General features: G+C 43.6%; 1 protein-coding gene across 1 annotated transcript in view; it reads right to left on the bottom strand.

Annotated features, from left to right (window-relative positions):
- Nucleotides 1-499: 499 nt before the first annotated feature.
- GABRA5 (gamma-aminobutyric acid type A receptor subunit alpha5) overlaps nucleotides 500-24,850 on the bottom strand; it is a 99,953-nt gene continuing 75,602 nt past the window's right edge. The window contains exons 6-9 of the mRNA XM_054973729.1: nucleotides 16,149-16,292; nucleotides 5,507-5,659; nucleotides 4,397-4,608; nucleotides 500-799 (exon numbers count right to left, since the gene is read on the bottom strand). Coding sequence (XP_054829704.1) covers nucleotides 500-799; nucleotides 4,397-4,608; nucleotides 5,507-5,659; nucleotides 16,149-16,292 — 809 coding nt within the window. The remainder of the gene's footprint in view (nucleotides 800-4,396; nucleotides 4,609-5,506; nucleotides 5,660-16,148; nucleotides 16,293-24,850) is intronic.

Below are 24,850 nucleotides of genomic sequence, written 5' to 3'. Positions count from 1 at the left end.
ACATCCACTTGCATGCACACAACCAAGGTCTGGGCCTGCAATGTTCTGGATCCTGGCCAGAATAGCCCAGTGCTGGCAAACTCTGGAATAACTTACATAAATATTTCTGCAGCTGCAGAGTTTACAGTCCTCACGCATTTGCATGACTGTACATTCAAAGTATTAAAAAACTGCAGATATGTAATATGCCCAAACTGTTAAAAAATATACCCTATTTCATTGTAAACTATCAATGCAAGATACTCAGCAGCATAGAAGTTCCATGTCTTCCATTCTTCTACAAAGATTTGTGTCTGCTGCTCTTGATTTAGTTGTCAGAAACATCTGAGGTTACATGTAGAAACAATCAAGGCAATAATATTTGTACATATCGTTACACATGCAAAAACTTCCTGAAGAATATTGCCCAAATGTTGAAAAAGTCTTGGAACCTCGAATTCTCCTTGGTAGCATTTGTTTTTGCAAGTATGGCTAACACATGATGTGGAAGTCCTTCCATTTATTTTGGAGAAGCAGCACCTTTAATAACAGGTTCCCTGTTCAAATATGTGGCCCAGTAGACTAAGTTAAAAGTTCCAAACAAGACAGGGAACACTATTCGTGACATCTTGTCAATCTTACTGATGCTGTTATAGGTCTTTTTGTTTTCAGCTGGTTTCTCAACAGGTTTTACTGGAACAGAAGCTGAGTTGGAGATGACAGAAGGCGTGGCGTCCTTTGGTATGTTTAATGTGGGGGTCATTCTTCCAGAAGCATAAGCATTAATGGCTTTGTTTGCCAATAATTCACGCTCTTTTTTCTGTAAAACAGTAGAAAAGAAAAACAGTGAAAAATATGTTTGGGAAATAGAAAGGACTGGAGTTCTGCACAGAGCAACTGCAAAATGTGGATCAGAATTGCATGTTACATGTAGTTTTGTGATCATTCTAACCATTTTGTATAAAATGCAGTTTCATTATTCTATTTTTTTTAAAAAGTGCAGCCATAAGGAGGGCAGTATAAATAGGGAGACTGGAATGGGTTGGAGTGTGGGGGGGAAGGGCTATTTAACTCTTCCCCTTCATGGATTTTTCCTGCCCAGAAGCATCCCCTGTGCAAGCACTGAGTCATTACTGACCCATGGGTGGACATCGCACCATGACGTTTTCTTGGCAGACTTTTGTTATGGGGTGGTTTGCCATTGCCTTCCCCAGTCATCTGCACTTTACCCCCAGGAAACTGGGTACTCATTTTACCGACCTCAGAAGGATGGAAGGCTGAGTCAACCTTGAGCCGGCTACCTGAACCCAGCTTCCGCTGGGATCGAACTCAGGTCGTGAGCAGAGCTTGGGCTGCAGTACTGCAGCTTACCACTCTGCGCCACAGGGCTCAATTGGGAAAAAATTTCCACCAATGAAGGACAGGAGGCTGATTTTGGGTGGGAAAATGGTACAAGAAACAGTTAAATAGTCCTTCACTCCATATGAGAGTCTCCCTCTTTAAACTGAAGCCCCTGAGGCTACATTCTGTTTTTTAAAAAGTTGTCTGGATTTATGCACAATTATGTAGTTCCACCACAGATGACTTATATGTTCACAATGTTGTCATAATCAACGAGAGTGAGAGTGCTATATGGGATAGCATTTCCCTGTCTTCTGAAGGAGTGATAATTCTAACATCATGAAGGACACTCCAAGTTTTAATGTATCTCTCTAATGGTTAAAACAACACATCTTTTAAATAATAACTTTTAGGTTGGTTATGGTTTAAGAAGCAAAGGGATAAGCAAGGATTCTAATCCTTGGTAGCCATTATAATAGAACCAGAAGGAATGAAAGTGTATTTTCCTTTACTGCCTAATATACCCTGAACTCGCTTGACTCCTATGAGATGCTAGCTTTCTGTCTTTCTTCCATCTGCGCCCCCCTCTCCCGCTCCAAAGAGCTTTGGTTTACTGCTGCGCAACCCAATCATATGAAACTAAGGCACATTAGGCTCAACACGCCTTACTCCCAGGAACATGTGCAGACAACTGTAGACTTAGGGTCAAATGGAGGAAGAGGGTAGGAGAATCATAATTCAAGTCGTTTTTATGCTACACAGGAGCTCTCTGATTGATTTAGGTAGAGAGTTTTAAGCATTTCCACCCACCCTGGCTTCCCAAGCTCAAATGCGCTCTTGGAGCTTCTAAATACCTTTCAAGGTAAATAAATAGGCAACATATAAGTGACTCATATGTTTCTCCAGCTGGCCAAATAGCAGCTTTGGGGATAGACAGGTCAAGGTTGGGAAACTCTTGTGTGTGTGTAGGGTGTGTGCGCGATGTTAACCCTTTGTTCCTGCACCACCACTCCTGATTCATACTGGGATCCCTGTTAGGGTTGCCAATCTCCAGGTGGGGCCTGGAGTTCTACTGGAATTACAACTGACTTCAGACTACAGAGATCAATTCCCCAGGAGAAAATGGCAATTTTGGAGAGTAGACTCTATGGTATCATATCCCTGCTGAGCTCACTCTCCTCCCCAAATTCTGCCTCCAAATTACCAGGAACTTGGCAACCCTGCTCCCCATAGCTGGTATTTAGCAATAAAGTCACTTGGGAGAGCTCATATGATTTGGCTCTCAGTCTTCATCCTCAGCCAACATCTTACTGCATTTGCCAATATCTGGTATCTTGTTCCTTCTTCCTCCTGCTGTCTCATCATTCCTTCCCCAAAGTTAATGTTTAGATGATTAACTCCTGGAGATCAAGAACCCGTCTTGTTTCTCTGTATAAATACCATGCAATACACTGACAGTAGTGTATAAATAATCAGGCAGTACTTTCTGTTATATTTAAACACCTCTGTTTTCTAGTTGGAACACCAAGAGAGCAGTTTACAATATTTATGATGCACGATAAATAATATTTTTTTAAAAATTAACGTCAGTGAGCTAAAGAAGGCCACAGGACTGGGACTCAGATTAGCATGTAAATTACTGTAGGGTTTGATCAATCTAATCCTCACCTCCAACATGCAGTGATGGATTTAAAAATCCTAATAAAGAAAGCACAGCTTCTTGTGATGTTCCTTCTTTTGTGGCTATTGCCAAAATAGCAATACCCCAAGGGCCCCAGTTCATGTTTCCACCTTCTATATTGTTTTCACTGGGTATAACCAATTTCCTTCTTGGGAGATTTTTTATTTTTCTTTCCATGCCCAATCCCCCCAGGATCATTTTCAGTTACATTAAAAATAGTCAGCTAAATCATAAGCCATGATCTTAGAGCATACAAGTAACTTCTGATATGTTCACTATGTCAGTGAAATTAGTGAGATTCATCATTCTATAGAGTATTAAACAGCAAGGGGCAATTCAGAACCCTGTGGATGGGCACAGAGCATAACAACAGCAGTTTCCTGCCAACCGCCCCCCCCCCCCCGGCTGCAGAGATGTTAGCAGTCAGACCCCTCTCTCATACTAGAAGGGCAGTTTATGGATATGTAATATCATAAACCCCTTTGCCAGTAGTTCCAGACACTGCCCAGCAAGGCAGCACCGATGTTAAGTGGCCTGGAGACTGGAAAATTACCAAGGCATGAGTCATAGGGGTCGACTCACTGAACAGCCCCCATGCCCCAGAGAGCAGCAGAAATAACGAGGCTTCCTGAGACACCTCCCTATCTAATCCCATTGACACCTCCCTCCACCTTTCCCTTTCTACCTACCTAATCAAGGCTATTCACCGCATCTGATAGCATCCCACTTACTGGGTCATCAAGCAGTATCACCTATAGTCCAGTCCAAGATAATCGTATCACACCTTTCCCAAGTTATTGTCCTACCTCCAGACAAGCAATTAAGTCATTCATTTAGAGGCAAGAACCTAGTCTTGCTCCAGGGTATGTTTTGCACTATAACTAGACTGCCCAGCAATATGCTCAGTGAGTGAGTCTTGGTACCCATCCATGTACCCACTAGTTCACTTGAGCCTCCTTCTCACCGTGAAGCACAGGTTGCTTTGCTACTTTTCCATGGATCATCTCCTCCCTCTCCCTGAAACTGGTAAATATTGCCCAATCCCAACTATTCTCTCCCATTTTCCTCCCTGTTTTCTTAATTACCTCTGTGTGCTGGGTGTTCTTCCTGTGTGTTTGCCTTTTATTGCTCTATTAAATAGAGAAATCTTTCCTATTGTACATTAACCTGTTTACTCGAGAGTTCTCTAAAGGAACGATCCTGGTATAAATTAGTAGAGATCCCAGTTACCCCCCTCTCACTGTGTCTCCTTGAACGCTATTTCCCCCAACTCACAAGGAGATCCCTCATTTAGGTAAGAGACCTATTCAGTGCTTTGTGAGGTTTTCAACAGCAAACCCCTCCCCAAATCAGGTTAAGTATTCTAGCTTTTCAAAGAGATGAATAAAAAACTACCTTCAGTTTTGCAGCTTCTAAAGCTTTCTTGCCATCCCAGGCCCAGCTTCTCTTTGTGAAATAGTTGACTGTGGCAAACTCGATCAGTGCAGAGAACACAAAGGCATAGCACACAGCTATAAACCAGTCCATTGCCGTAGCATAAGCCACTTTTGGTAGAGAGTTGCGAGCACTGATACTTAAAGTTGTCATTGTGAGGACTGTAGTGACTCCTTGAAAAAGGAAAGAAGGAAACAAGCAACATTTAGAGTTCCCTATAAAATGAGAGTTTAAAAGGAAGTGCTTGCTGTGAAGCATTGAATGGTTTTTTTCAAAATCCTTAGGCACAGCACAGTGTGTGTGTGTATGTATTATATGCCATCAAGTCATTTTCTTATTTACAGGGACTCTATGAATGAAAAACTTCCAAAAGTCCTATCATTAACAGACTTGCTCAGATTTTGCAAACTGGAGGGCATTACTTCTTTTATTCAGTCAAGCCATCTCATCATTTTGAGTCCAAATACGATCTCAAGTTAAAATATTTCTGCTACTAAGGGAAAGGAATGGAAGCTAGAATACGGGAACACAGTACAGACTGTCAAAAATACTGCCAAAACATCAGGGAAAAAAATAAGATTTTTGAAGACTATGGGGTATTGTAACTCAATATCATCTGCAGTGGAAAACTGACTTTATAATTATATTTGTCGAAGAGGACGGCAACGATAAGTACAACTGTAAAAATTACATAAGAGGATAGAACTAGAAGTTATCTTTCTTTCTGCACGTATGCAAAGATATGTTTGTGAAAATAATAGGAATGTAGGATTAGGGGTCACTTATGCAGGAGGATGCATGTGCAAGCTGGGTGCTTGCTTAATGCTTCTCATCCCTGTTGATTTCTCTTTTGTAAATCCCCCCATTCTAGCAGTTTTTCTTCAATTAGCCTTCATGGCTGAGGGAGGAAAAGTCAATTGAAAACTTCCTGAGCAGCAACTGCAGAGGAGACTCAGTGGTCTTGGAAAGATTAAGCATTTCGACCCTGCCTCAGTGTAAACACAATCAGGCACTGCTGACCCTTAGAACACTAGGTACTCCTAAGAAAGAGCTTGGCAATGAAATACTTACCAAAGACTGTTCTAGCAGGGACAGATTCTCTGTTTAACCAAAATGAGACTTGGGATAAGATGACGGTCATAATGCATGGAAGGTAAGTCTGGATGACAAAATAGCCAATTTTTCTTTTCAGTTGAAAGTGTGCTGTCATTATAGTGTATTCACCTAAGGCGGAGGTGGAAAAAAGAGAAAGAAGGGGTATGAATAAAAGTCAGAAGTCCACCAGTTGTACAGCTCTTTTCTGGTATAGACCAACAGATGGCTGAACTGATGGCATGCAACAAGCATGTCACTGGCTGGCAAGTGGAGGTTATTAAAGAAAGTTCACAACCACTTTTGCTTCCTAAAATTCTGCTTTGAAACTTATGTCAGGGCTTGGATATCCTAGAGCTTCACACACTATTCATACCAGAAACAAAAGTAATTTGATACCTTAAATTGGGACCAACAAAAATATCAGAAAGTAGTGGTGAGCTTTCAAGTTCTCCAAAATTCTTCATCAAGTTGCATTTTTAAAGGGAGTAGTACTGTGGTCACAATGTAATTTACCTCCCCCACAACTGCTATTCGTTTACAGCCTAGTTTATCCTAAAGCATTTCAATAAATAAAATAAAGGTTTTAAAAATTCACAAGGATGGCACAGACATGAATGTGTGGGTAGAACGGGGGCACTGTGTTGCTCATCACTCTTCAAGTAGCAGGCAGTAACCAAATAGGCCTTGGAAATTCACAGCAAATGCAACAGCAGTGGCTGTGTTACATGGTAAGAACCTTTTGAACAGTCAAAGGTGATGCTTTGCTTAGTAAGTATAGAAAATAGTGTTTGAAAGAATATGGACACGAACTCAAGAAAAGATCTCATGCAAAATAAAACAGGGTTGCACTTACCTGTAAATATTGTTCTTCTAGGTCTTCATGCAGGCACACATTAGGACTGTGCTTGCACATGCTGGCCAATTGGAAATGCTGGCCTCCAGATTTACTGGGGGGGGGAATCTGGTGGTGGGCCATTGGGGGGGAGAGCAAGGCATATGGCAGCTGTCCTGTTTTAGGGGTGCAGAGGCTCCCTACAGCCTCCTCATGATGGGTTGCACTGCCTTGATTCAAATCCCAGGCCAGCCAATCAGGGCAGGATGGCCTGGCCAGCAAGGGCAGGGAAAACATGACAGACCTGAGAGGCACGGTTTCCTCTCAGGTCCACCGCCAGCCCTCTTTAGAGGGGGCTAGCCCTGCCCCTCATGGCTTGCTTAGAAGTCAGGCCCAGCAGTGAGAGCCAAGCCGTAGCGGTGACTGTGAAGTGGACAAGTGGCTGCAGTGGCGGCAGCAACCTGTGCAGGGGCATGAGGAGTACACCAGCATGAGTTGGCCTGCTGTGTCGGCTTCACTTTGGCGATGGCTATGGCCCCTGTGCCACTGAATTTGGCTGGCGTCCCTCTCCCCTCATCTGTTTGTAGCTGCAGCCCCTGCGTTGCTGCATTTGGGCAGTATCCCTCTCCCCATTTGTTCTCCCTGGGTGGAAAGCGGCTCCAGCAGAGCGTGGAAGTAGAGGCCTTTCATCCCATACCCGTGCTGGGGCCTGAGTCTGTGTGGGGTAGTTTACGGTGGCTTGGCTTTCCTCTGTTCAGTCCAAATGCCTGTAGGCAGGCAAATACCTAGGACAAGGGAGCTGGTGAGAAGGAGGGCTTTAGCCAACCTTATCTGTTGAGGGCAGAGGGCCCAGCCATTAGGGCTAGAGCAACAATGCCACCTAAGAGGGCTGCAGTGGGGAAGTCAGCCAGAGTGGGGGCCAGGGCTATCCCACCCTTCAAGATCACCACAGGTGCTAGGGCCACCACAGGGGGAGTTAAGGCCAGGGCCTCTAATCACATGGCTAAGGCAGAAAGCAGCCAGGCCAAATGGTGTTAGACTTCACTGACACCAGCATCCTCACTCCCTCATCAGAGCTGGGGTGGCACAAGGGATTCTTGTGCAGGGCCCGCTGCAAGTAGAAGGCCCAGTTCTCGATCACTATCGCCTAGGGTACCTCAGCGGTGAGCCAGTCAAACCTCAGGCAGGTGCACTCTGCAAGGCCTCTTGTGTGACCTTAAATCCCTCTGAGTCAAGCAGCTGGGGGCCTCCAGGCCTGGATCAGTGACCTCTGTTCTGGAGCCTGTTGATGCCCCTCCCCAGGCAGGTAGTAAGGCTGCTAGGGTACCAGCAATGGGAATCAACAGGCCCTGTTGACTGTTGGCAGTTCCAGCAGCTCGAATAGCCTGGAGTGGAAAAGTGGCCTGCCAGGAAGGGGGACTATTGCCCCCATAGAAAAGCTAGAAGAGGGTCACGAAGGGAAGACACCTCAGAAAGCTGGAGAACCTCAGGTGCCGGTCCTACCAGGGGCTGTCTCATCATTTGCCACAGCTCACTGGCCCATTCCTAACACACGCACCCTCTGACTAGATTTCAGTTCTCTGCCATCCTCAGGTGGCTGGCTTCCCGGCTGTGGAGTTTGGAACTCACTCCTTTAGGATCGGGGCCACTATGGTAGCAAATGACCATGGCCTTCTGTCGTTCCCTTCCAGGCCATAAGGAGATGGAGGTCTGGAGCTTACAAGGCCTACATTCATCCAGGTCTGGGGCCCCTCACTAACGTGTTCTTCCTCGGCAGTCTCTGAAGGTCAGTGCAAGTCAGTCTGGATCTGCGGGCAGAGCACTATGTACTGTGATGGTCTCTATGCATCTTCATCTGGACAATGGCTTGGATGGTGCCATCGACATTGCCTGGATCAGCGACAGGGGAATGCCATGGAACTGGCTGGTCCCGATGGTTCTTTGCCACACCAGTCGTTGGGGCCCCTCCAGATGCCCTGGTCATCCAGAGGGGTGAGATCAACTTGGGAAGGTGGCAGTATTTGGGCTTGAGGCATCTATCATGGCTGATCTGGAACTCCTCTGTGGTTGCTTTCCTTGAATGCACATACTATGGTTGGACTTGCTGGAACATCATTCATGGTGCAGGGCTGCTGACCTGGCCAGGGTCAACCTGGCCAGGAAGAAGTTGGCTGAGCTGTGGGACAATTTGTTGAGACTTGGGGGGGGGGTATGGTGATTCCTCACCTGGCCATCTCTTTCAGAGTGGAGGCTTTGTGCCTGCCTAACAGGGTCACTTGTCCAGTGAGGGACAGGATATTTGGTAGCAGGACATCTGTGGTGGCCAGAATGGAACTATGAAGATGCACCTGGTTCAGTTTGTCTGGATTTCACATTCTACTCTGTGTATCATTGGGATGGGTGGGAAGGGGTCCACTGAATCTGAAAGACATCTCCTAGTGAAGCCCTGCCACTTTCCCCCCTTAAGCAGAAACGGGAGATCTTTGTATTGTCCAGTGCAGCAAAAAGGTTGACTTCCAGGAAACCCCGTTACTGAAAAATTTGATGGACATACTTGTCTGCAATGACCCTGTCGTCGTGGGAACCGCTCAACCTGCTAAGCCAGTCCACGTTGGAATTGTGGGATCCCGCAATATGCAGAGTGTACAAAGTAGTACCATGAGTTATGGCCCACTCCCAAAAGCCTCTGCACAGAGCATCTTGAAAGCTATGCCAGCTTGCTTGTTTATATAAAATACAGCTGTTGTATTGTCTATCAAGACCTGGACTCTTTTGTGAGATATCACATCTGCTATTTGCTAAAAAGAGCTACACCAAAATTGTCAGCCAGCTAATCCTATTATTAGGTAAGAAAGCTCTATTGGCTCTAGAATCTCAGATTGCCCCAGAAATTGTATGATAAGGGTAGCAGTCTCACACGTGGACAATACAAGGATGATATGTTCCCTTAAAATCTCTGGGAACTGAGCAGTGATTAACCAGTCATCAAGATAGGGGTAAGAGCAGCCCAACTGCCTAAGTTAAGCAATCACTACTACAATGCATTTTGTGAAAACTCATGGTGCTGTAGCCAAACCAAATGGTAATGTACTGGAACACCACACCATGAAAAACAAAATGGAGGCAACTTTGATGGTCCTGGTGTACAGAAAAATGAAAGTAAGCATTCTATAGATCAAGGGTCACAAACCAGGCATCCTGGGAAACCATATTTATAACCCAAGGGAGCATGACCATCCTGAACTTCATGATTCTCAGGTAGTCATTAAGGGCCCTTAAATCCAAAAGGGGCCTTTCCCCTCCATCCTTCTTGTCTACTAGGAAGAAGTGAGAGAAAAACCCCAAAGAGTTGTCAGAACCTGAGAGCCCCTTTAACTAACATGGATTGAATTTGCTCCTGCAACTGTGAGAACATATTATTAGGAACTTGAGAGGTTAAACAACTAGGAGGCAATGTATGAAACTCTAACCTATAATCAACTTTAATAATTGAAATAACTCAAGTATCCGCAGAAATATTTTGCCATGCATGAATGAACTGTAACAGTCTGTTATTAAACAATGCAGAGGCAGTCACTATATGGAGGTCTAGTTAGAACTGGCTCTTCTGACCTTGGGCAGAGTCCTTAGACAACTGACTCTGATGTGTTGGTTTGGGCCATCCTGACGACTTTCTTTGGGACTGGCCAGAATAAGTAGTCCAGTATGGATACTGTGGCTGATATGGGTGGTATCTGTAGTCTCTGTAATCTCATCTGGGCTGATAATCACACCTCGCATGTTGTCAGTAAGTCGAGACACATGGATACTGTGGCAGAATGCTGTAAGATTTCGCAATCTGCCGATCCTTCTTCTTATTCAAAAGATATTCATCTGTCTTCTCTGAGGACAATGAAGTGCCCTCAAAAGGCATGTCCTCTATCTTATTTCGAGTCTCCAATGGAAGCACAGTGGAGTGCAACCATGCATGTCTGCATAAGACCATAGAGGTGTTGAGGCCCTGGCAGAGACATCCAAGACATGCCTATTCACACTAATCTGCTGCTTTGAGAGGATTATTGCCTCATCCTGAATCAGATTGGCTAGAAGCTTCTTGTCCTTCAGTAGAGCATCTATATAGGAAGACATCTTTTGCCAGAGGAAAATTTGATACCCACTCATGATGGACAAGAAGTTAGCCATCTTGTTATTAAGGGCAGAGACAGAATACATTTTCTTACTCACACTGTCCAACTTCTTCAGAACTGACCAGCTCCACATCCAATTCTGACTTGGATCTGTATCCCAAAACACGAAGGGAGGAGGGATCCAACTTGGATCTGGGGACCAGCATTTTTTCCTCAGATCCAACTAAGTTGGAAAGGGAGCTACATATGGGTAAGTTGGGTAAAATTCACCCCAGTTACAAGCATAGTTAGGTAATGGGTAGTGGGGATACCCTAGAGCTGGTTAGCATGGGCACTGTGACTGCCTAGAACAGCATAAGTGAGACTCCTGGGGCAAACAGCTTTCACCTGTACTTCTTCCCCCAATTCTGGGGAAGCAGAGCTCAATCTCTTGCTCACAGTAGGAGATAGTGGCATCTCCACCATCGAATCCAATGATTCAGTCAGATCTGAATGACCAGTTTACCAACAAGCCTTATACCGAGGCTTGTCTACATGTTTCAACTAGTCCCTGTGCCTGCGTGATGGAGGGTCAGTTGAACACTCTGTGTCGGAGATCTGGATGCCCTGTTCCAAAATCTGGGAGGAGCGCCTTCCAGAGTTACAACACTGGCAGCCAATTGAGCTAAAACATATGTCTCTCAGGGTGTGATTTATATCAGCTCCAAGGAGAAGCTATTGAATCTGACAGTACTACAGCAGACACTGGATCCAAGGCTGGCATCGACTCTGGGGAGGGTTTGGTTGTCAGCGAATTCGAGTGCTCTACCAGGGTAGTATTTTTTGCTGCCTGACTTTTGGCGCTAGCCATGGCTTTCTCCCAAAGCAGTTTTTAACCAGGAAGCTCTATCTCCTCTTCCCTTTGGTGTAAAATTCTGGCAATATTTGTACCGATCAACCACATCGCCTTCGCCCAAGCATGCAAGGCATGGCCATCAGTCTGGGCCATCTTGGTCCCACACTCCTCGCATTTTTTTAACAAGGACTTATCTGCCATAATACCAAGAGAAGACTTATCAATCAGGCAAAGCTGAAGCTGTACAACGGCAACATGACTCACCGACCCCACAGTAGATCAGACAAACCATAGTGAAAAGAAGAAAACTTTAAACACTAACCTGAACTATAACTATAAACTACAACTTTAACTACTAACAACTAACACCAACTACAAAGCAATCCAGCAGAAAGTGGAGCAGCTAGCAGGGGGAAAAATCTGTTCTTCCATCTGTTCTTCGTGCTGGCAAGAAACAAACTGAGGGGAAAGAGGGGGTAACCTCTTTAAACCATGTGACCATTTTTGGGGGGGGGGGAACCATTCTAGAGTGGTCCATAGGAGATAGGTTGCCCCTCAGTCGCCTAAAAGCTAGAAAAATCCTGTTCTGCACAGCCAGCCTGCAAGCGCAGTCCCAATGTGGGACTACACTGAAGACCGTAGATGAACTACAGGCAACACATGTAGTTTACCGGGGGGGAGGGAAATGACCAATTCACTACATGGGACTCTAGGCTGGAGATTCATTTTGTTCTCTCCTTTTATGAGGGAGCCTCTTGTATGGAAGATCAGGCTGCCAAAGCAGGACTAGGAGAGGGCAGATTCTACATACTGGAGGGACTTTGACATGTGGATTAAAGAGATGACTGACTTCCATCACAAATAGGGAGGGGGAAGACAGAAGAGACAGTCTAGTTCCCCTACTGCAGCACCTTGTTTGTGCAGGGCACTTCCTAGTTAGAGCAGAGAGGCTGTAGCAAGTAGCAGATTCTCCTCAAATATCTCCTCAGATCTCATGTGGAATTGCATGTCTATGCTTGTCTGTCTGTCTCCCCAACGAGGATCCAAAGTAGCATACAACATTTCCCCATTTTCCATTTTATCACTGCAACAACCAGTGAGGGATTAGGCTAAGCAAAAATGACTGGCCCAAGGTCATCCAATGAGCTTCCATAGCAGTGTGGGGATTTGAACCTGGATCCCCTAGATCCTAGTCTGACACTCTAACCACTATGCCATGCTGGACAGAGAACACCTGCGCTCAGGTGAACTTTGGAATGAAGAATCATCTGCACCTGGTTCTTGACAGAGCAAGTGATAACTGATGTGGAAGGCCACTTTAGTACACAGATCTCTATCCGTATCAGTGTGAGAACAGACTTTAATGGGAGTTAACAACAACAACAAGCAGGAGGAAAAGGACAATATAAGAACTGTTCAGGGCCTACACCTTTTAAAAAAAAAATTCTACAACCATAAAAGGAAAGAACGTCTTAGAAATCCATTCACAAGTAACCCTGATTACAGGCCTCTCGCAAGCTTGATGAAGTCCAGAAAATCCATAGCTGACTGATGCTTTCCCTGTGTAAAATCGGATTTTTGCATTTTGCTAATCCCCAGTTACAATCTGTGTCCTGCTCTTTGTGATCCACCCTGCAATCAGAATCCAGCCTGCCTGGATGTAGCCTGGGATATTAGCAAAAAGAAGGGGGGGGATCTTGACGTAAATTCAGCCTTTTAGTAGCTTAAATCTTAGGCAAAGGCAGGAGAGGCAGTTCCTGGATACAAACTTTGGTACTCCTCCTGAGCGTCCGGCGCTTCCTTGAGACCAGGCAGACAAGCAACTTCATAGTCACTACTGAGCCCTGGACAAACTAAGGCTGAGCTTGACGCCCTGGAAAACTCACTGCTTGCTTTGGATGGTCATCACCTGAGCACCATTCTAGGCAATGCCTCAGCACCCTCTCTGGATCGTTATCTTGGTAACATTGGAAGCAAGGGGAGAGCTGCCGTTCATTGCTGAAAACAATGCCGTAATGATGGTGAACTGGTAAGCAACTCTGTGGACTTTTTCTTCACCTGTGCAGGGCTCGTTGCTGTTTCTGTAATTGACTTCTAGGATTCTCCTGCCCACCGCTCACCACCCACCCCCTGAATAAACCGCAGCTGTTGATTTCTAGAGTTTGCTAGGGAAACACAGTTATGGGGGCGGGGGGAATCTCAGTGTAATCTCAGCTCTGATTGTTTTGAGACAAGATACTTTTAGGGTTTGTGCCATGTGCTGTAAAGTCGTCCTCCCCAGTTTGGGAGTATTCTAATGATTGTCTGGACTTAAAAAAGAAATCAGCTAAATTCTCAGTGGGTTGTTGCTTTAGAAGAGCTGTTTGTTCCTGTACTGATCCAGCAGAGAAGTCTTTAAGCACTGATGTTCTTTAATCCTTTCAATTCCTGGGCAATGTGCGTGTGCGTGCACACACACCTGTGTCTATTAAAATCATTTAAATATCCCATCTAGTGATATAATAAGAGGAAATTTACACTCTTTCTTCCAGTAGTCACAAATTAGCCTGGGAGCCTGCTGCTTTTAGCCGGGGGCATCTGCCACAAACTGAAAATGAGCACAGACTTTTCTCTGGTGGCTTTCTTCGTATCAGCATCCCCCTGCCGTCCATGGAGAAAGGCACAGCATGACGCTACTTTTTCCCAGGCGAGATGCTCAGTTTCTAATTACTGCAGACCTGTAATTCGGTGTCTTTGCAAAATCAAGGAAAGTGTATTACGTAACCTGTTGAAGCCTCTCCGCAGCACCACGTGACTCTCCAGCTGGAGCTAGTCCCATTCCCCCCCATCCCTCCTTCTTCTCCCGTGCACGCCCCCACTAATCGTAACACAAAGTTAGCCTTAACCAGGAGAGGCTCGTGTGGGTGGCTGGGCTGGGATGAAAGCTCCTTTGGTTCCCTAATGCTGCCACATCTGGCGCCTCCACTGCTGATAAGGGAGGAAATGGGAATCCTTAGGGTCAGCACTCTTTTCCAGCCATGTAGTTCTCTCTCTCTCTCTCTCTCTCTCTCTCTCTCTCTCTCTCTCACACACACACACACACACACACACACACACTGTAAAGCTGCACAACAGCTGCCACCCCCATTCTTCCCATGGTCCCAAATGCATTCATCAAACAAATGATTTTAAAGCTTGGAGGGATAGATCAAACATGAAGGCAGTTGTTTGCCTCCCTGCTGGAAAAGCAGATCCTGCAACTGTGGGAGAACCTGCAAAAGGGACTGTAGTTTCCCCGGGGCCTCCCTCAAGCACAGAGAGCGGGACTGCTGCCTTTTCCACCCAGGGCCTGGAACCTGCATTAAAGGCTGAAATTCAGCAGCTTTTTCCTGACATAAAAGGGGGGGGGGTGGAAATCAATGGCCGTTTTCACGCGCCTAAAACCTCCGGAAAATCACGCAGAATTCACGGCACGACGGTGTCTTCATAGCACGATTTCCTGTTTAATGGTACAATTTCTGACATCATCACACCATTAAATGGGAAATCGCGCTATGAAGAGGCCATTGGGCCACAAGTTATGCGCGGTTTTCCAGAGGTGTTTCCAGGCATGTGAAAACGGCCAATATCCACTGATTTCTGTTTGCCCTCCCAATTGAAGTACTTCCCTGGGCAGGGCTGCTACTGCTGCGGGCAAGACTCTTCCTTGTGGACCTACAGGTTCTCTGTGCAGAGGCTGGTGTTTCTGATGGTCAACTTCCCATTTTTTTCCAGTGGAAAAATGGCTTGAATCAAACCAGTGTGCCTACTGGACTCCAAATCTGTGCTGCACATTCTTTTATGTGCCTGGTGGAAGAAAGGAGGACCAAGCCTGTATTAAATTATTGACCCAGTCAGCTTATGACCTGGGCCTACCTGATCCCACAATCTTGATCACCAAAGTTTGGGTATGTTTGCTTGAGTGACAGAGCGGCAAGTGATGTCTTGTATATGCAAACATGAGCCATCATAGGTCAAATGCCATTAAAGAAAACTTTTATGTCACCTTTATATTGTACAATGCTTTCCAATTGAATCTGTTCACACATGAAGCTGCAAATCAAGTGCTGAGGGTGGGGAAGGCATGTGCCCTCTTTCCGTGCTTCTAGGCTTCCTGCAGGCATTCTGATTGTCCACTGTGAGAAACAGGCTACTGGAGTAGATTGCTTTTGGGTCTGATTTAACAGGGTTTGTCTTATGAAATCAACTGACATGCATGCATATCATGCATACCACTTCTGTCACTCTTTTCCAATCCTCAAAAGAATGGGAGAAAACCATTTTAAGCCATCCTTTACTAGAAATACAAAAAGAGGAACTGGGAAAGAATGAACTACTTGATCTGGACAATGGTTTGGACCCTGTGGTCTGGTCATGGTTTTCATTTTCCTCTCTCCCAACAGTCCCTTCTGACTCCCAGAAACTATGCCCTGACTGAGGCTTGCAGGATCTGCATGGATTTAATAACCATCCTGCAGAGAAGAGTGGGAAGGGGTCAAAATTGCCCTTCCTGTACCTTCCATTAGCAGAGCTTTGCTGGCCGAGGAGGGAGTGGTTTTATTCCCTTCCCCTTCCTTACTGCAGCCCACCAGCCCTTGTGGCTATTACTCCACATTGATCCTGCAACTTCAGGAATTAATGGTCCCGGTGTAGGAATGGACTGCTGGGGGGATAGGAAAGCAGGAGAGATCTGCAGGGCAGATCTCTGGATCTGATCCGATGTGTTCAATACATCCGCATTTTAAAGAAATAGCCTTTAAGTTTTCCTTGTTGGCTGTTATAAAGGGGAAAAAATATACTCCTTACCGGTACTGGTAGTGATGTTTTCGGTTCCAGCAACATGTCCTATCAAGTGATACTGGTTAAGCCTTGAACCATCTTCTGCTACTACCACAGATGTATCTGTGCTATTAGTCCACACATAGATCACTTCTGAATTGGGATAAGCATCTGGTAAAAAGAGAAAATGTGAATCATTAAGTCTGAAGTTCAGTATTTATTTATTTATTCATTTAATTCACTTTATATCCCACCCTCTCCGCAAATGGGCTCATAAAATATACATTAAACATAAAATGTTTACAACATAAAATATACATTAAAACACCAAAAAATATAAAACTAACAAACCAAATCCAGGTGCCATTTAACAGTACACACCTACTATGAAACTACCATAAGGACCATGGGCGCAGCCATAGTACAAGGCTCAGGGCGGTTGCAGGTGGGGCATGGTGGTCAGGGAAGGGGACAATTTGCTGGCTCTCAGTCAAAGGCCTGGCAGAACATCTCTTTTTGGCAGACCCTGCGCAACTGTAACAGGTCTCGCAGGGCCCAGATCTCCAATGGGAGTGCATTCCACCAGGCTGGAGCCAGGGCAGAAAAGGCCCTGGCCCTGATTGAGGCCAGATGAGCATCCTTCGGACCAGGGACCACCAGGAGCTGCTTCTCTGCAGAGTGCAAGACCCTGCAGGGAACATAATGGGAGAGGCGGTCCCTCAAGTATGCAGGTCCCAGTCTGTAAAGGGCTTTAAACACTAAAACCAGCACTTTGAACTGGATCTGGAATTTGATTGAGAGCCAGTGCAGCTAGTACAGCACAGGATGGATATGCACCTTAAAAGGCATCCCAGTAATGATGCATGTCGTTGCATTCTGGACTAGTTATAATTTCCGGGTCAAGCCCAAAGGCAGCCCAGCATAGAGAAAGTTACACTAGCCCAGCCTGGAGATAACCATTGCATGGATCACTGAAGCCAGGCCCTGGGACAAGAGATAGGGTGCCTATTGCTTGACCTGCTGGAGATGAAATAATGCAGAGCTTGCAACGGTCATGACCTGGGCCTCCACAGAAAGTGTGTCATCCAGGAACATGCCCAGGCTCTTCACCATCAACAGTGGCCTTAACGGCACTCCATCAAAGGTGGAGCCAGATTCCCAAATCCGTCACCCCATGACTGAGTACAGAACCTCCATCTTCAGGGGGTTCAAATTGAGGCAACTCTGACGTAACCATTCTGCCATGGCATTCAGACCCTTGGCCAAGGAATCCGGGGCAGCATCTAACTGGCCATCCATCAACAGATAGCACTGGTGTCATTTGACATTATCAGCAGGGCTTTTAGCCCTAATGCTGACAAATGAAAAACAGTTTAATGAGTTTCCTTTAATAACAGTAAAAGTAGCTCTCAAAGATTAGGAAGAGAAATATTTTTTGGGCAGAGGGGGAGTGTGCCTGACCCCTAGCACTGCTTGTTTTGGAAACTGTTATTAACAGTAGCAGGCAATAAACAGTAATTTACATTCCTTAATACAAATTTACCCTGATCTGGATGGCCCAGGCTAGTCCATCCTCATCAGATCTTGAAATCTAAGCAGGGTCAGCACTTGAATGGGAGATCATCAAAGAAGTCCAGGGTCATTACACAGAGTAAGGCAATGGCAAACTACCTGTAAACGTCTCTTGCCTTGAAAACACTATGGGGTTGCCATAAGTCAGCAGCAACTTGGAAGCACTTTCCACCACCCATATAAATGTACAGTCCTCACCATTCCTGGGTTGCAAGATTCCTAACAATACATCCACATTTCATTTTTCCTTTAACCTGGTGAGGCAGATGATTATGGTATATAGTTATAGATGGGAAACTGAGACTGAGAGCCAAACTACAAGTGACGCCTTACACAGGTTGGACACTTGTCAGCTTCCCTCAAGTTTTGATGGGAAATGTAGGCACCCTGGTTTTACAGCTTGGCTCTCCGTTACAGCTGCAAGACCAGGATGCCTACATTTCCCATCAAAACTTGAGGGAAGCCGACTAGTGTCCAACCTGTGTAAGGCATCACTTGTAGTTTGGCTCTGAGATTCCTTCCATAAGGTGGTTTTACTCCGTTTTGTCATCCAAACTGCAGCATTTTTTTTTTGCACACCCAGATGATGTCATGCTTTAGTTGTCCAGTGGCTAGATTTTCCCTTGCTTTGATGTGACCTTTCTCAAACCAGGTTTGACACAATCTTCTTGGAAAGATTGCTTTGAAAGTACATTTGCAAACTGTGTGGATGGGAAAGTTCACTGTTCTGAGTGGGCAGTATTCTGTTTAGAAGAGTGGTATATAAACACACTGCTATTATTATTTTGAAGGATCGGCCCACATTTGTTCCATTTTCCTTGCATTACCCCCTACATGACCACCATTCCCCCTCCCAAAATGTTTTTTTTTAAATCAGCAGTTGTTGGATTGCCACTGCACAATATCTTTGAGAAGAAGGGAGAAAAGCTAGAGACTTTTTAAAAAATCAGAGGAACTAACAGACATTGTAATTTGCCCAAATTAAATGCTGGAAGAAGAATATTAAAATATCAAGAAGAATTGCATGTAATTACAAGCAGTAGGAAAAGCAATTACATCTGCTCCTCAAAAGCAGTATAGAATAACCAGTAAGATCATGACTCATGAGTGTGCTGTCACTTTAAGAACTATTTTATTCTTTATTTAAGAGGCTACTTAATAATAGAATCTTCATTAGCTTTGGATCTATAGAAGAGAAATCAGGTAAAAATTCAATAGAGTCTTTAAACAACCTCTTAATTGTCATAACATTTTACCAAAATGCTCCAAATAAAAGATGTCCAATTATAATCAATGCTCGCTATACTAACTTGGTGTATCCTAAAGCAATTATTTCCTACTACCTGCTATTTTTGTTTTAAATATAGAAAAGATATAAAGAAATCCACAGCATTACAGTTAAAGTAAAGACAAACTTCCTGGTTTTGCACAAGTTTCTCTCCTGATTTAATTATTTTTGTCTCTATTACTGTTCTGAGGGCTACATACTGAATATATACATACTATACTGAATTATGAATTTTAAAATTGATGAGGAGATTAGAATCCTTATTCTGTAGCGCAGCTCACTAACACTAGCCAACTTACTAAGAATTAAAACGAGGATGTTACAACAAGTTTCTTGTATGTCTCTGCCACAGTATTAGAGAGCTTAGTTCCCACTCCAGGCACAAGAAACAGCTGTGAGTGACAATTTGTAAAAGGCTGCAACAGCAAAAGCAGCAAATGTGACTATTCCAGGTTGTTTGAGTCATAAGTTTTGTTTTTGTTTCAAACCAAAGATCTCAGGCTATATTATGCTAATCTGAAAGTCTCAATCTTTGGTTAGACCACTCTTGCAAGTGCACACCTTCCTTAGAAACAGGCACTTGATGACAATAGTCAAAGGAAATGTTGTTCATGATTAAAAAGAAATATTATCATCAGTACGTGTATTTGGAGTATATAAGCATTTCTCTAGCCTGCAATTAGAGATGAGCAGACTTCCTTTGTTTTGTTCCTTTACTGTTCCAAGAACTTGATCTGTAAGTTCCACTTCTCTTTCATTTTATTTAATTAGGACGATTTCTAAAATTAACCTGGAAGTGGAGAACCTAGAGTTTATTGAAGCTTTGGGGGCCTTCAGTTCCTATGTATTTCCCCCTTCTATATTGCTAATGTGCAAATATTCATCAACAAAACACTACAAAAAGTATTATTTATGATCACATCAGGACTTCATATTGTGTTTTATTGATGTGCACAGGTGTCTTGTGCAACTGTATAACATCAAGCAAAAATATATAATCATGTATCATATGTATGATTGCATCAAAATTGCTTTTTTACAAAAGCATATTTGATTTATGCACACAGTTGTTAGCATCCTATACCTCGATTTTAAATATATTTGTTTGGCCATTCATTTCACCATTAAATACTCAGGGACACCCCAGTTGCACTTTTGGGGGGTAGAATGCACAGAAAAGTGGCTCTACAACTTTGTTAATTTATGACATTGTCACCTTCACATTAGTAAACAATCCCCAAAGTAATTATCCTTGCAACGAACAGAAAGGCACCTCAGGCATAAAACATCACCAAGATTTTACTGCTTTTTGCCATTGGGGAAGATTTCCATTCTACTGTATTCCCATTTCAATGTACAGAAGCCCTGTTTGCATGTTACAGGGAATACATGTACATTCTGCCTCTATATGCATACATCTGTTTGTAAGAAAGAGCCAACACATACTCACTTTACAAATGAAACAGGGACCAGTACCTGGATAAATGTGTGGTTTCAATCACATGTTCAGCTGTACTTGCATTGAATGCAGTACAAGAATTATGGAACACACACACAAAGACAAATCAAGTGTCCACTGTACACAGTAGCCCTGTTCACAAGTTACAATGAATGCATTTGTACTCTGTGTACAGCGTACACTTGATTTTTCCTATAAGTGCATTACATTCAATGCATGTACCGCTAAACATGTGACAAGTATGTTACATTCAATGCATATACAGCTGAACATGTGACTGAAACCCCATATATGTCCAGGTACTGGTCCCCGGTTTCACTTGTAAAGTGAATGCATGTTGTTGACTCTTTCTTACACACAAACACATGCATGTACATTCAGTTTGCACATGCATTCACTGTAATGTATGAACAAGGCCAGATTGGATGTGCATTCATTCTAAAGGGTGAACAGGGCTAGAGAAGTGGCCCTACCATGTTGTCCCTTTAGGACATTATTATAACTAGCACATTAGTAAATATAAACGTCTCCAAAGAGCAGTGGATTTCCACTTAACAGTTTTCTCTCTGTAAGCAGAAAAGAACCTGGGGCAGAAAATAACCCCGCAATGCATCCATTTTACATTTCAACGCGTTACCAAGGGTATTAAAGCCCTCACGCTCAAATAATAAGAATAATGCTTATTGCTTAGCATTTATCTAGCACATTTCAAGTGTTCAAAGCACTTCACATACATTATCTCAATAATCCTTACAATAAACCTCAAAAGTAGGACAGCATTATTATGGAGATGGGGTACTTAGACTGAGAGATAGAGGCTTGCCTATGGCCATCACGTAAGCTTGAGGCTTAGAAATTTGAACCATAATCTGCGCAACCCTACTAGGGCCCCTTCACACACAGCTGCAACAGTGTGGAAGCCACTTGCCTGCAGTGCAATCTCAAATGGCTGGGAGCTGCATGTGAACAATTCAACCACAGGAGTGGGTCCAGCTGCAGAGTGCTTGTTGTGAGGGAAAGACGCAAGCAGTCACCCTTGTGCACTTGCCTGTGTCACTCATAAACAGTTTCAAGCCATGATGGGATCAAGCCACAGAGCAGCCATGGCCCCTACGCATTGAGATTATATTGTCATGACTGTATATTCAGGTTTAGAAATAACTCTTGTTCACTTTCAGCATTCCAAGAGCAGCACAAGCGGCCCTTCTTAACTTGCTCTAGGGCTTTTGTAACAATTACGGATGTTTCTATCTGGCTCCTAAACAGTGTTACACCCTTTTAAGTCCATTGAAGTCAATAGACTTGGGAAGGCATACCTCTCCTGCTTAGGACTACACTGTGAAACTACCTGAATGGAATCTCTCTTCAATATGATGGTTCTCCTAGTTCTCTGACTTCCCCCGTTTCTTCTGCAGGTCATCCTGGGTAAACAGGAAGGGCAGCACATGTTAGGGCACAAGAAAAGAAATGCTGCTTGTTCTTGAAATGGCAGAGTTTAGCCTACCATTTCCCCTTATGACTGTGGGTACAGTCCATTCATTTTAATTCTTTGAAAGGACAGACCTGAATTCTTGTCAACATGTTGACTGTACAGCAGCTGCAAGCTCTTGAGTATAAAAGAAAATACATCAGTATCATTGATTAATAAATCATTAGTTAATTTAAAAATAAATGCTCTGAAAGCCTGGTTCAATAAATGTAAAGACAGATAAATGCCAAGCTTATCCACCTTTCATTTCACTAGGATTTTAGAATTTAATTGGGTTTCTATAATAAACTCTTCCCCAGTGTATGTAAGTGCACATCATTATTTTGGCATGTCTGGCCTTAATATCTTAATCATTCATTATCAAAAATAATTTAGCATGGAAATTAGTATAATTAGCAGACATAGGTATACAAACTCTGGCAGTTAACACAGAAGCAAATTATTTTCAATAGAAATAACAGTTAATATAGAGTTGGATTTTTGTTCAAAATAATAATGTGACATTTTAATATTTCTGCAATTACTTAATCTTGGCATTTTTATAGTAAATTTCCTTTTTTGAAATTTAAGCCAAACATTAAACAAATTGTGATAAAATATATGAACAGGTAAAAAGAAAGAATATTCTTCATTTGAGTAAGCTGGCCTTCCATTTATGTTATCTGACATTTTCTGTTTAAAACCTCTCTGTTTTGTAGAATCATTAAACACATTGGTATGGTTCTGACATACCGCCAGATCTTGACATGGTTGGGTTGGGTGTTGTGTGAATGAGCTCTATGCTTGTTCTCTCCACCCATTTCCATCCTTCACCATGTGCTTGGATCAATTATTGATTTCTGCTTAAGTAGCAAAGTGTGGCTTGTACTTAAGTGGCAAACAAGGATAACAAAACACCATTTGCAGTTAATGGTTTGTGATCTTTGGGGGGGGGGAGAGTGAAAGGAAAATGCAAACCATAGTTTCCTAGCTGGATCACTAATTGACCATTCACTAGGTGAGCGTGACCCACCCCCCATCAGTGCCTAGACCAAGGTTTAGTGTTCTATCTAAATCATACCAAAGTGCCATTTAAAAAGCAAAACACAAAAACCCTGGAAAGTTTTATGTACATTAACTTTTCATTCATAACTGTATTACACCTACTTACTTATAAATGAAATGTTCTTATGGACTCATGAATAGAGATGGGCACAAACAACAATACGAACTAAAAAAAGCCATGAACAGCCCAATCAGCTGTTCGCGAACAAGCTGTTCCTGAGGCCCCATTCTAAACGTGGTCGTTGCAAGCCTCATCGTTGCTGTTCATCAAGCCAGACAATCTGGCACCTGCAATCAATTCCCTTGGCCACCGGATGCAGGGACTGCCTGAACTCCGTCTGAACTCCTGCTATTGCCCTGGAAACCTCAATCTAAGCCCAATTTAGCTTGATAGGCAGGTCTTCCTTTCAAGTGTGGAGCTCCAAATTTGTTACAAGGAAGCAAAGAGCAGGGGGGAGGGGAGTTCCCAACTCTGGTTTTGCAGACAGTGAGGGAGAGACAGTTGCTGTTGGCATTTTGAGGGAGAGTGCATTGGAGCTTCAATTTTCTTTGTGTGGTGGGATAGGGATCTACCTCTTCAAGTTCCAGGACTGCTGCCAGGCTCTGGGTCAAGCTATTATTTATTACTGGTACCTTTTCTGCTGCCTGCTCAGGTAAGGTTTCTGGGAATGGTGTGGTAGGGATCTACCCCTTCAGGTTCCAGGGCTGCTGCCAGGCTCTGGGGCCAAGCTATTATTTATTATTGGTACATTTCCTGCTGCCTGCTCAGGTAGGGTTTCTGGGAGTGGTGCAGTAGGGATCTTGATGGCTGGAGGAGAGCCTGCAGCCCCCACGAACAACGAACAATGAATATGTTTGTTAACAGGTCATGTTTGTCAATGTTCGTTGTTCGTTATTCATGGATGGCAACGAACAACGAACACCATGTTCGGGGTTTTTTTTCTGTTCGTGCCCATGTCTACTCATGAACAACAACTCAGCTTGTTATGTGCTCTTTCTGAGTCAGGTATACATTTAAGAAAGATTCTGCCTTTAACTGTGAGCATGTCTTTGAAAAATTACATATTTTGATTCAAGCAAGGTTTTTAAAAATACAAGAAATATTTATGGAACAAGAAGATCAGCTGTCACTTTACACATTCAGTTCCCACTGTATGTTTCAATGGCTGCTCTCAGTGGATGAATAACAAAAAATTTCAGGCATTGCAAAGTCAAATAAAATCTTTTTCAATTGCTATAATGAAAGCTGAATCTTTTTAGCAGTATCATGTTGAGCTTTATGATTAGATAGTCACCACGTACTCTGAAAAGAAACTATTCTGTTACACTTAATCAACTTTTACAATGAAATATATCTACAGAGAACTTTGTTCCCCAATTTTTATCCTTTTCTCTTATTGCTGAAGCAAGTGCACTGCATTCTGCCTTCAGGTTCACAATATAACTCATGAAACTGGAAACCATCACACTTCACATTTTAGGTATATAATTAGGTGAAAATCAACAAAAGTGTTCTTAAATTCCTTTTTGTAAACTTTTCCATTCTTCCATGGGTGATTGTATCATGCTCTTTTTCCATGTTACACTTGTTTCAGGTCAGATCTCAGTTTATAATTATATGATATTATTTTCACACTATGTGTGTGTATGTGCAGTCAAGTTGCAGTCAATTTATGGCAACTCCAGCAAGGGGCTTTCAGGGCAAATGAGAAGCAGAGGTCGTTTGCTGATGCGTTCCTTGGCAGAATCTTCCTTGGTGGTTGTCCATCAAAGTACAGCCCTGCTTAGCTTCCGAGATCTGATGAGATCGGGCTATACCATGCTGCCATCCCTCACCCATAAGTGATAGCATCCATTTATTAAAATTCTAAGTTATC

The sequence above is a fragment of the Eublepharis macularius genome, chromosome 3, assembly GCF_028583425.1.
Source record: "Eublepharis macularius isolate TG4126 chromosome 3, MPM_Emac_v1.0, whole genome shotgun sequence".
Taxonomy (NCBI): Eukaryota; Metazoa; Chordata; class Lepidosauria; order Squamata; family Eublepharidae; genus Eublepharis; species Eublepharis macularius.
The sequence above is the reverse complement of the archived record's forward strand: the minus strand, read 5'-3'. Positions and strand labels throughout refer to the sequence as shown.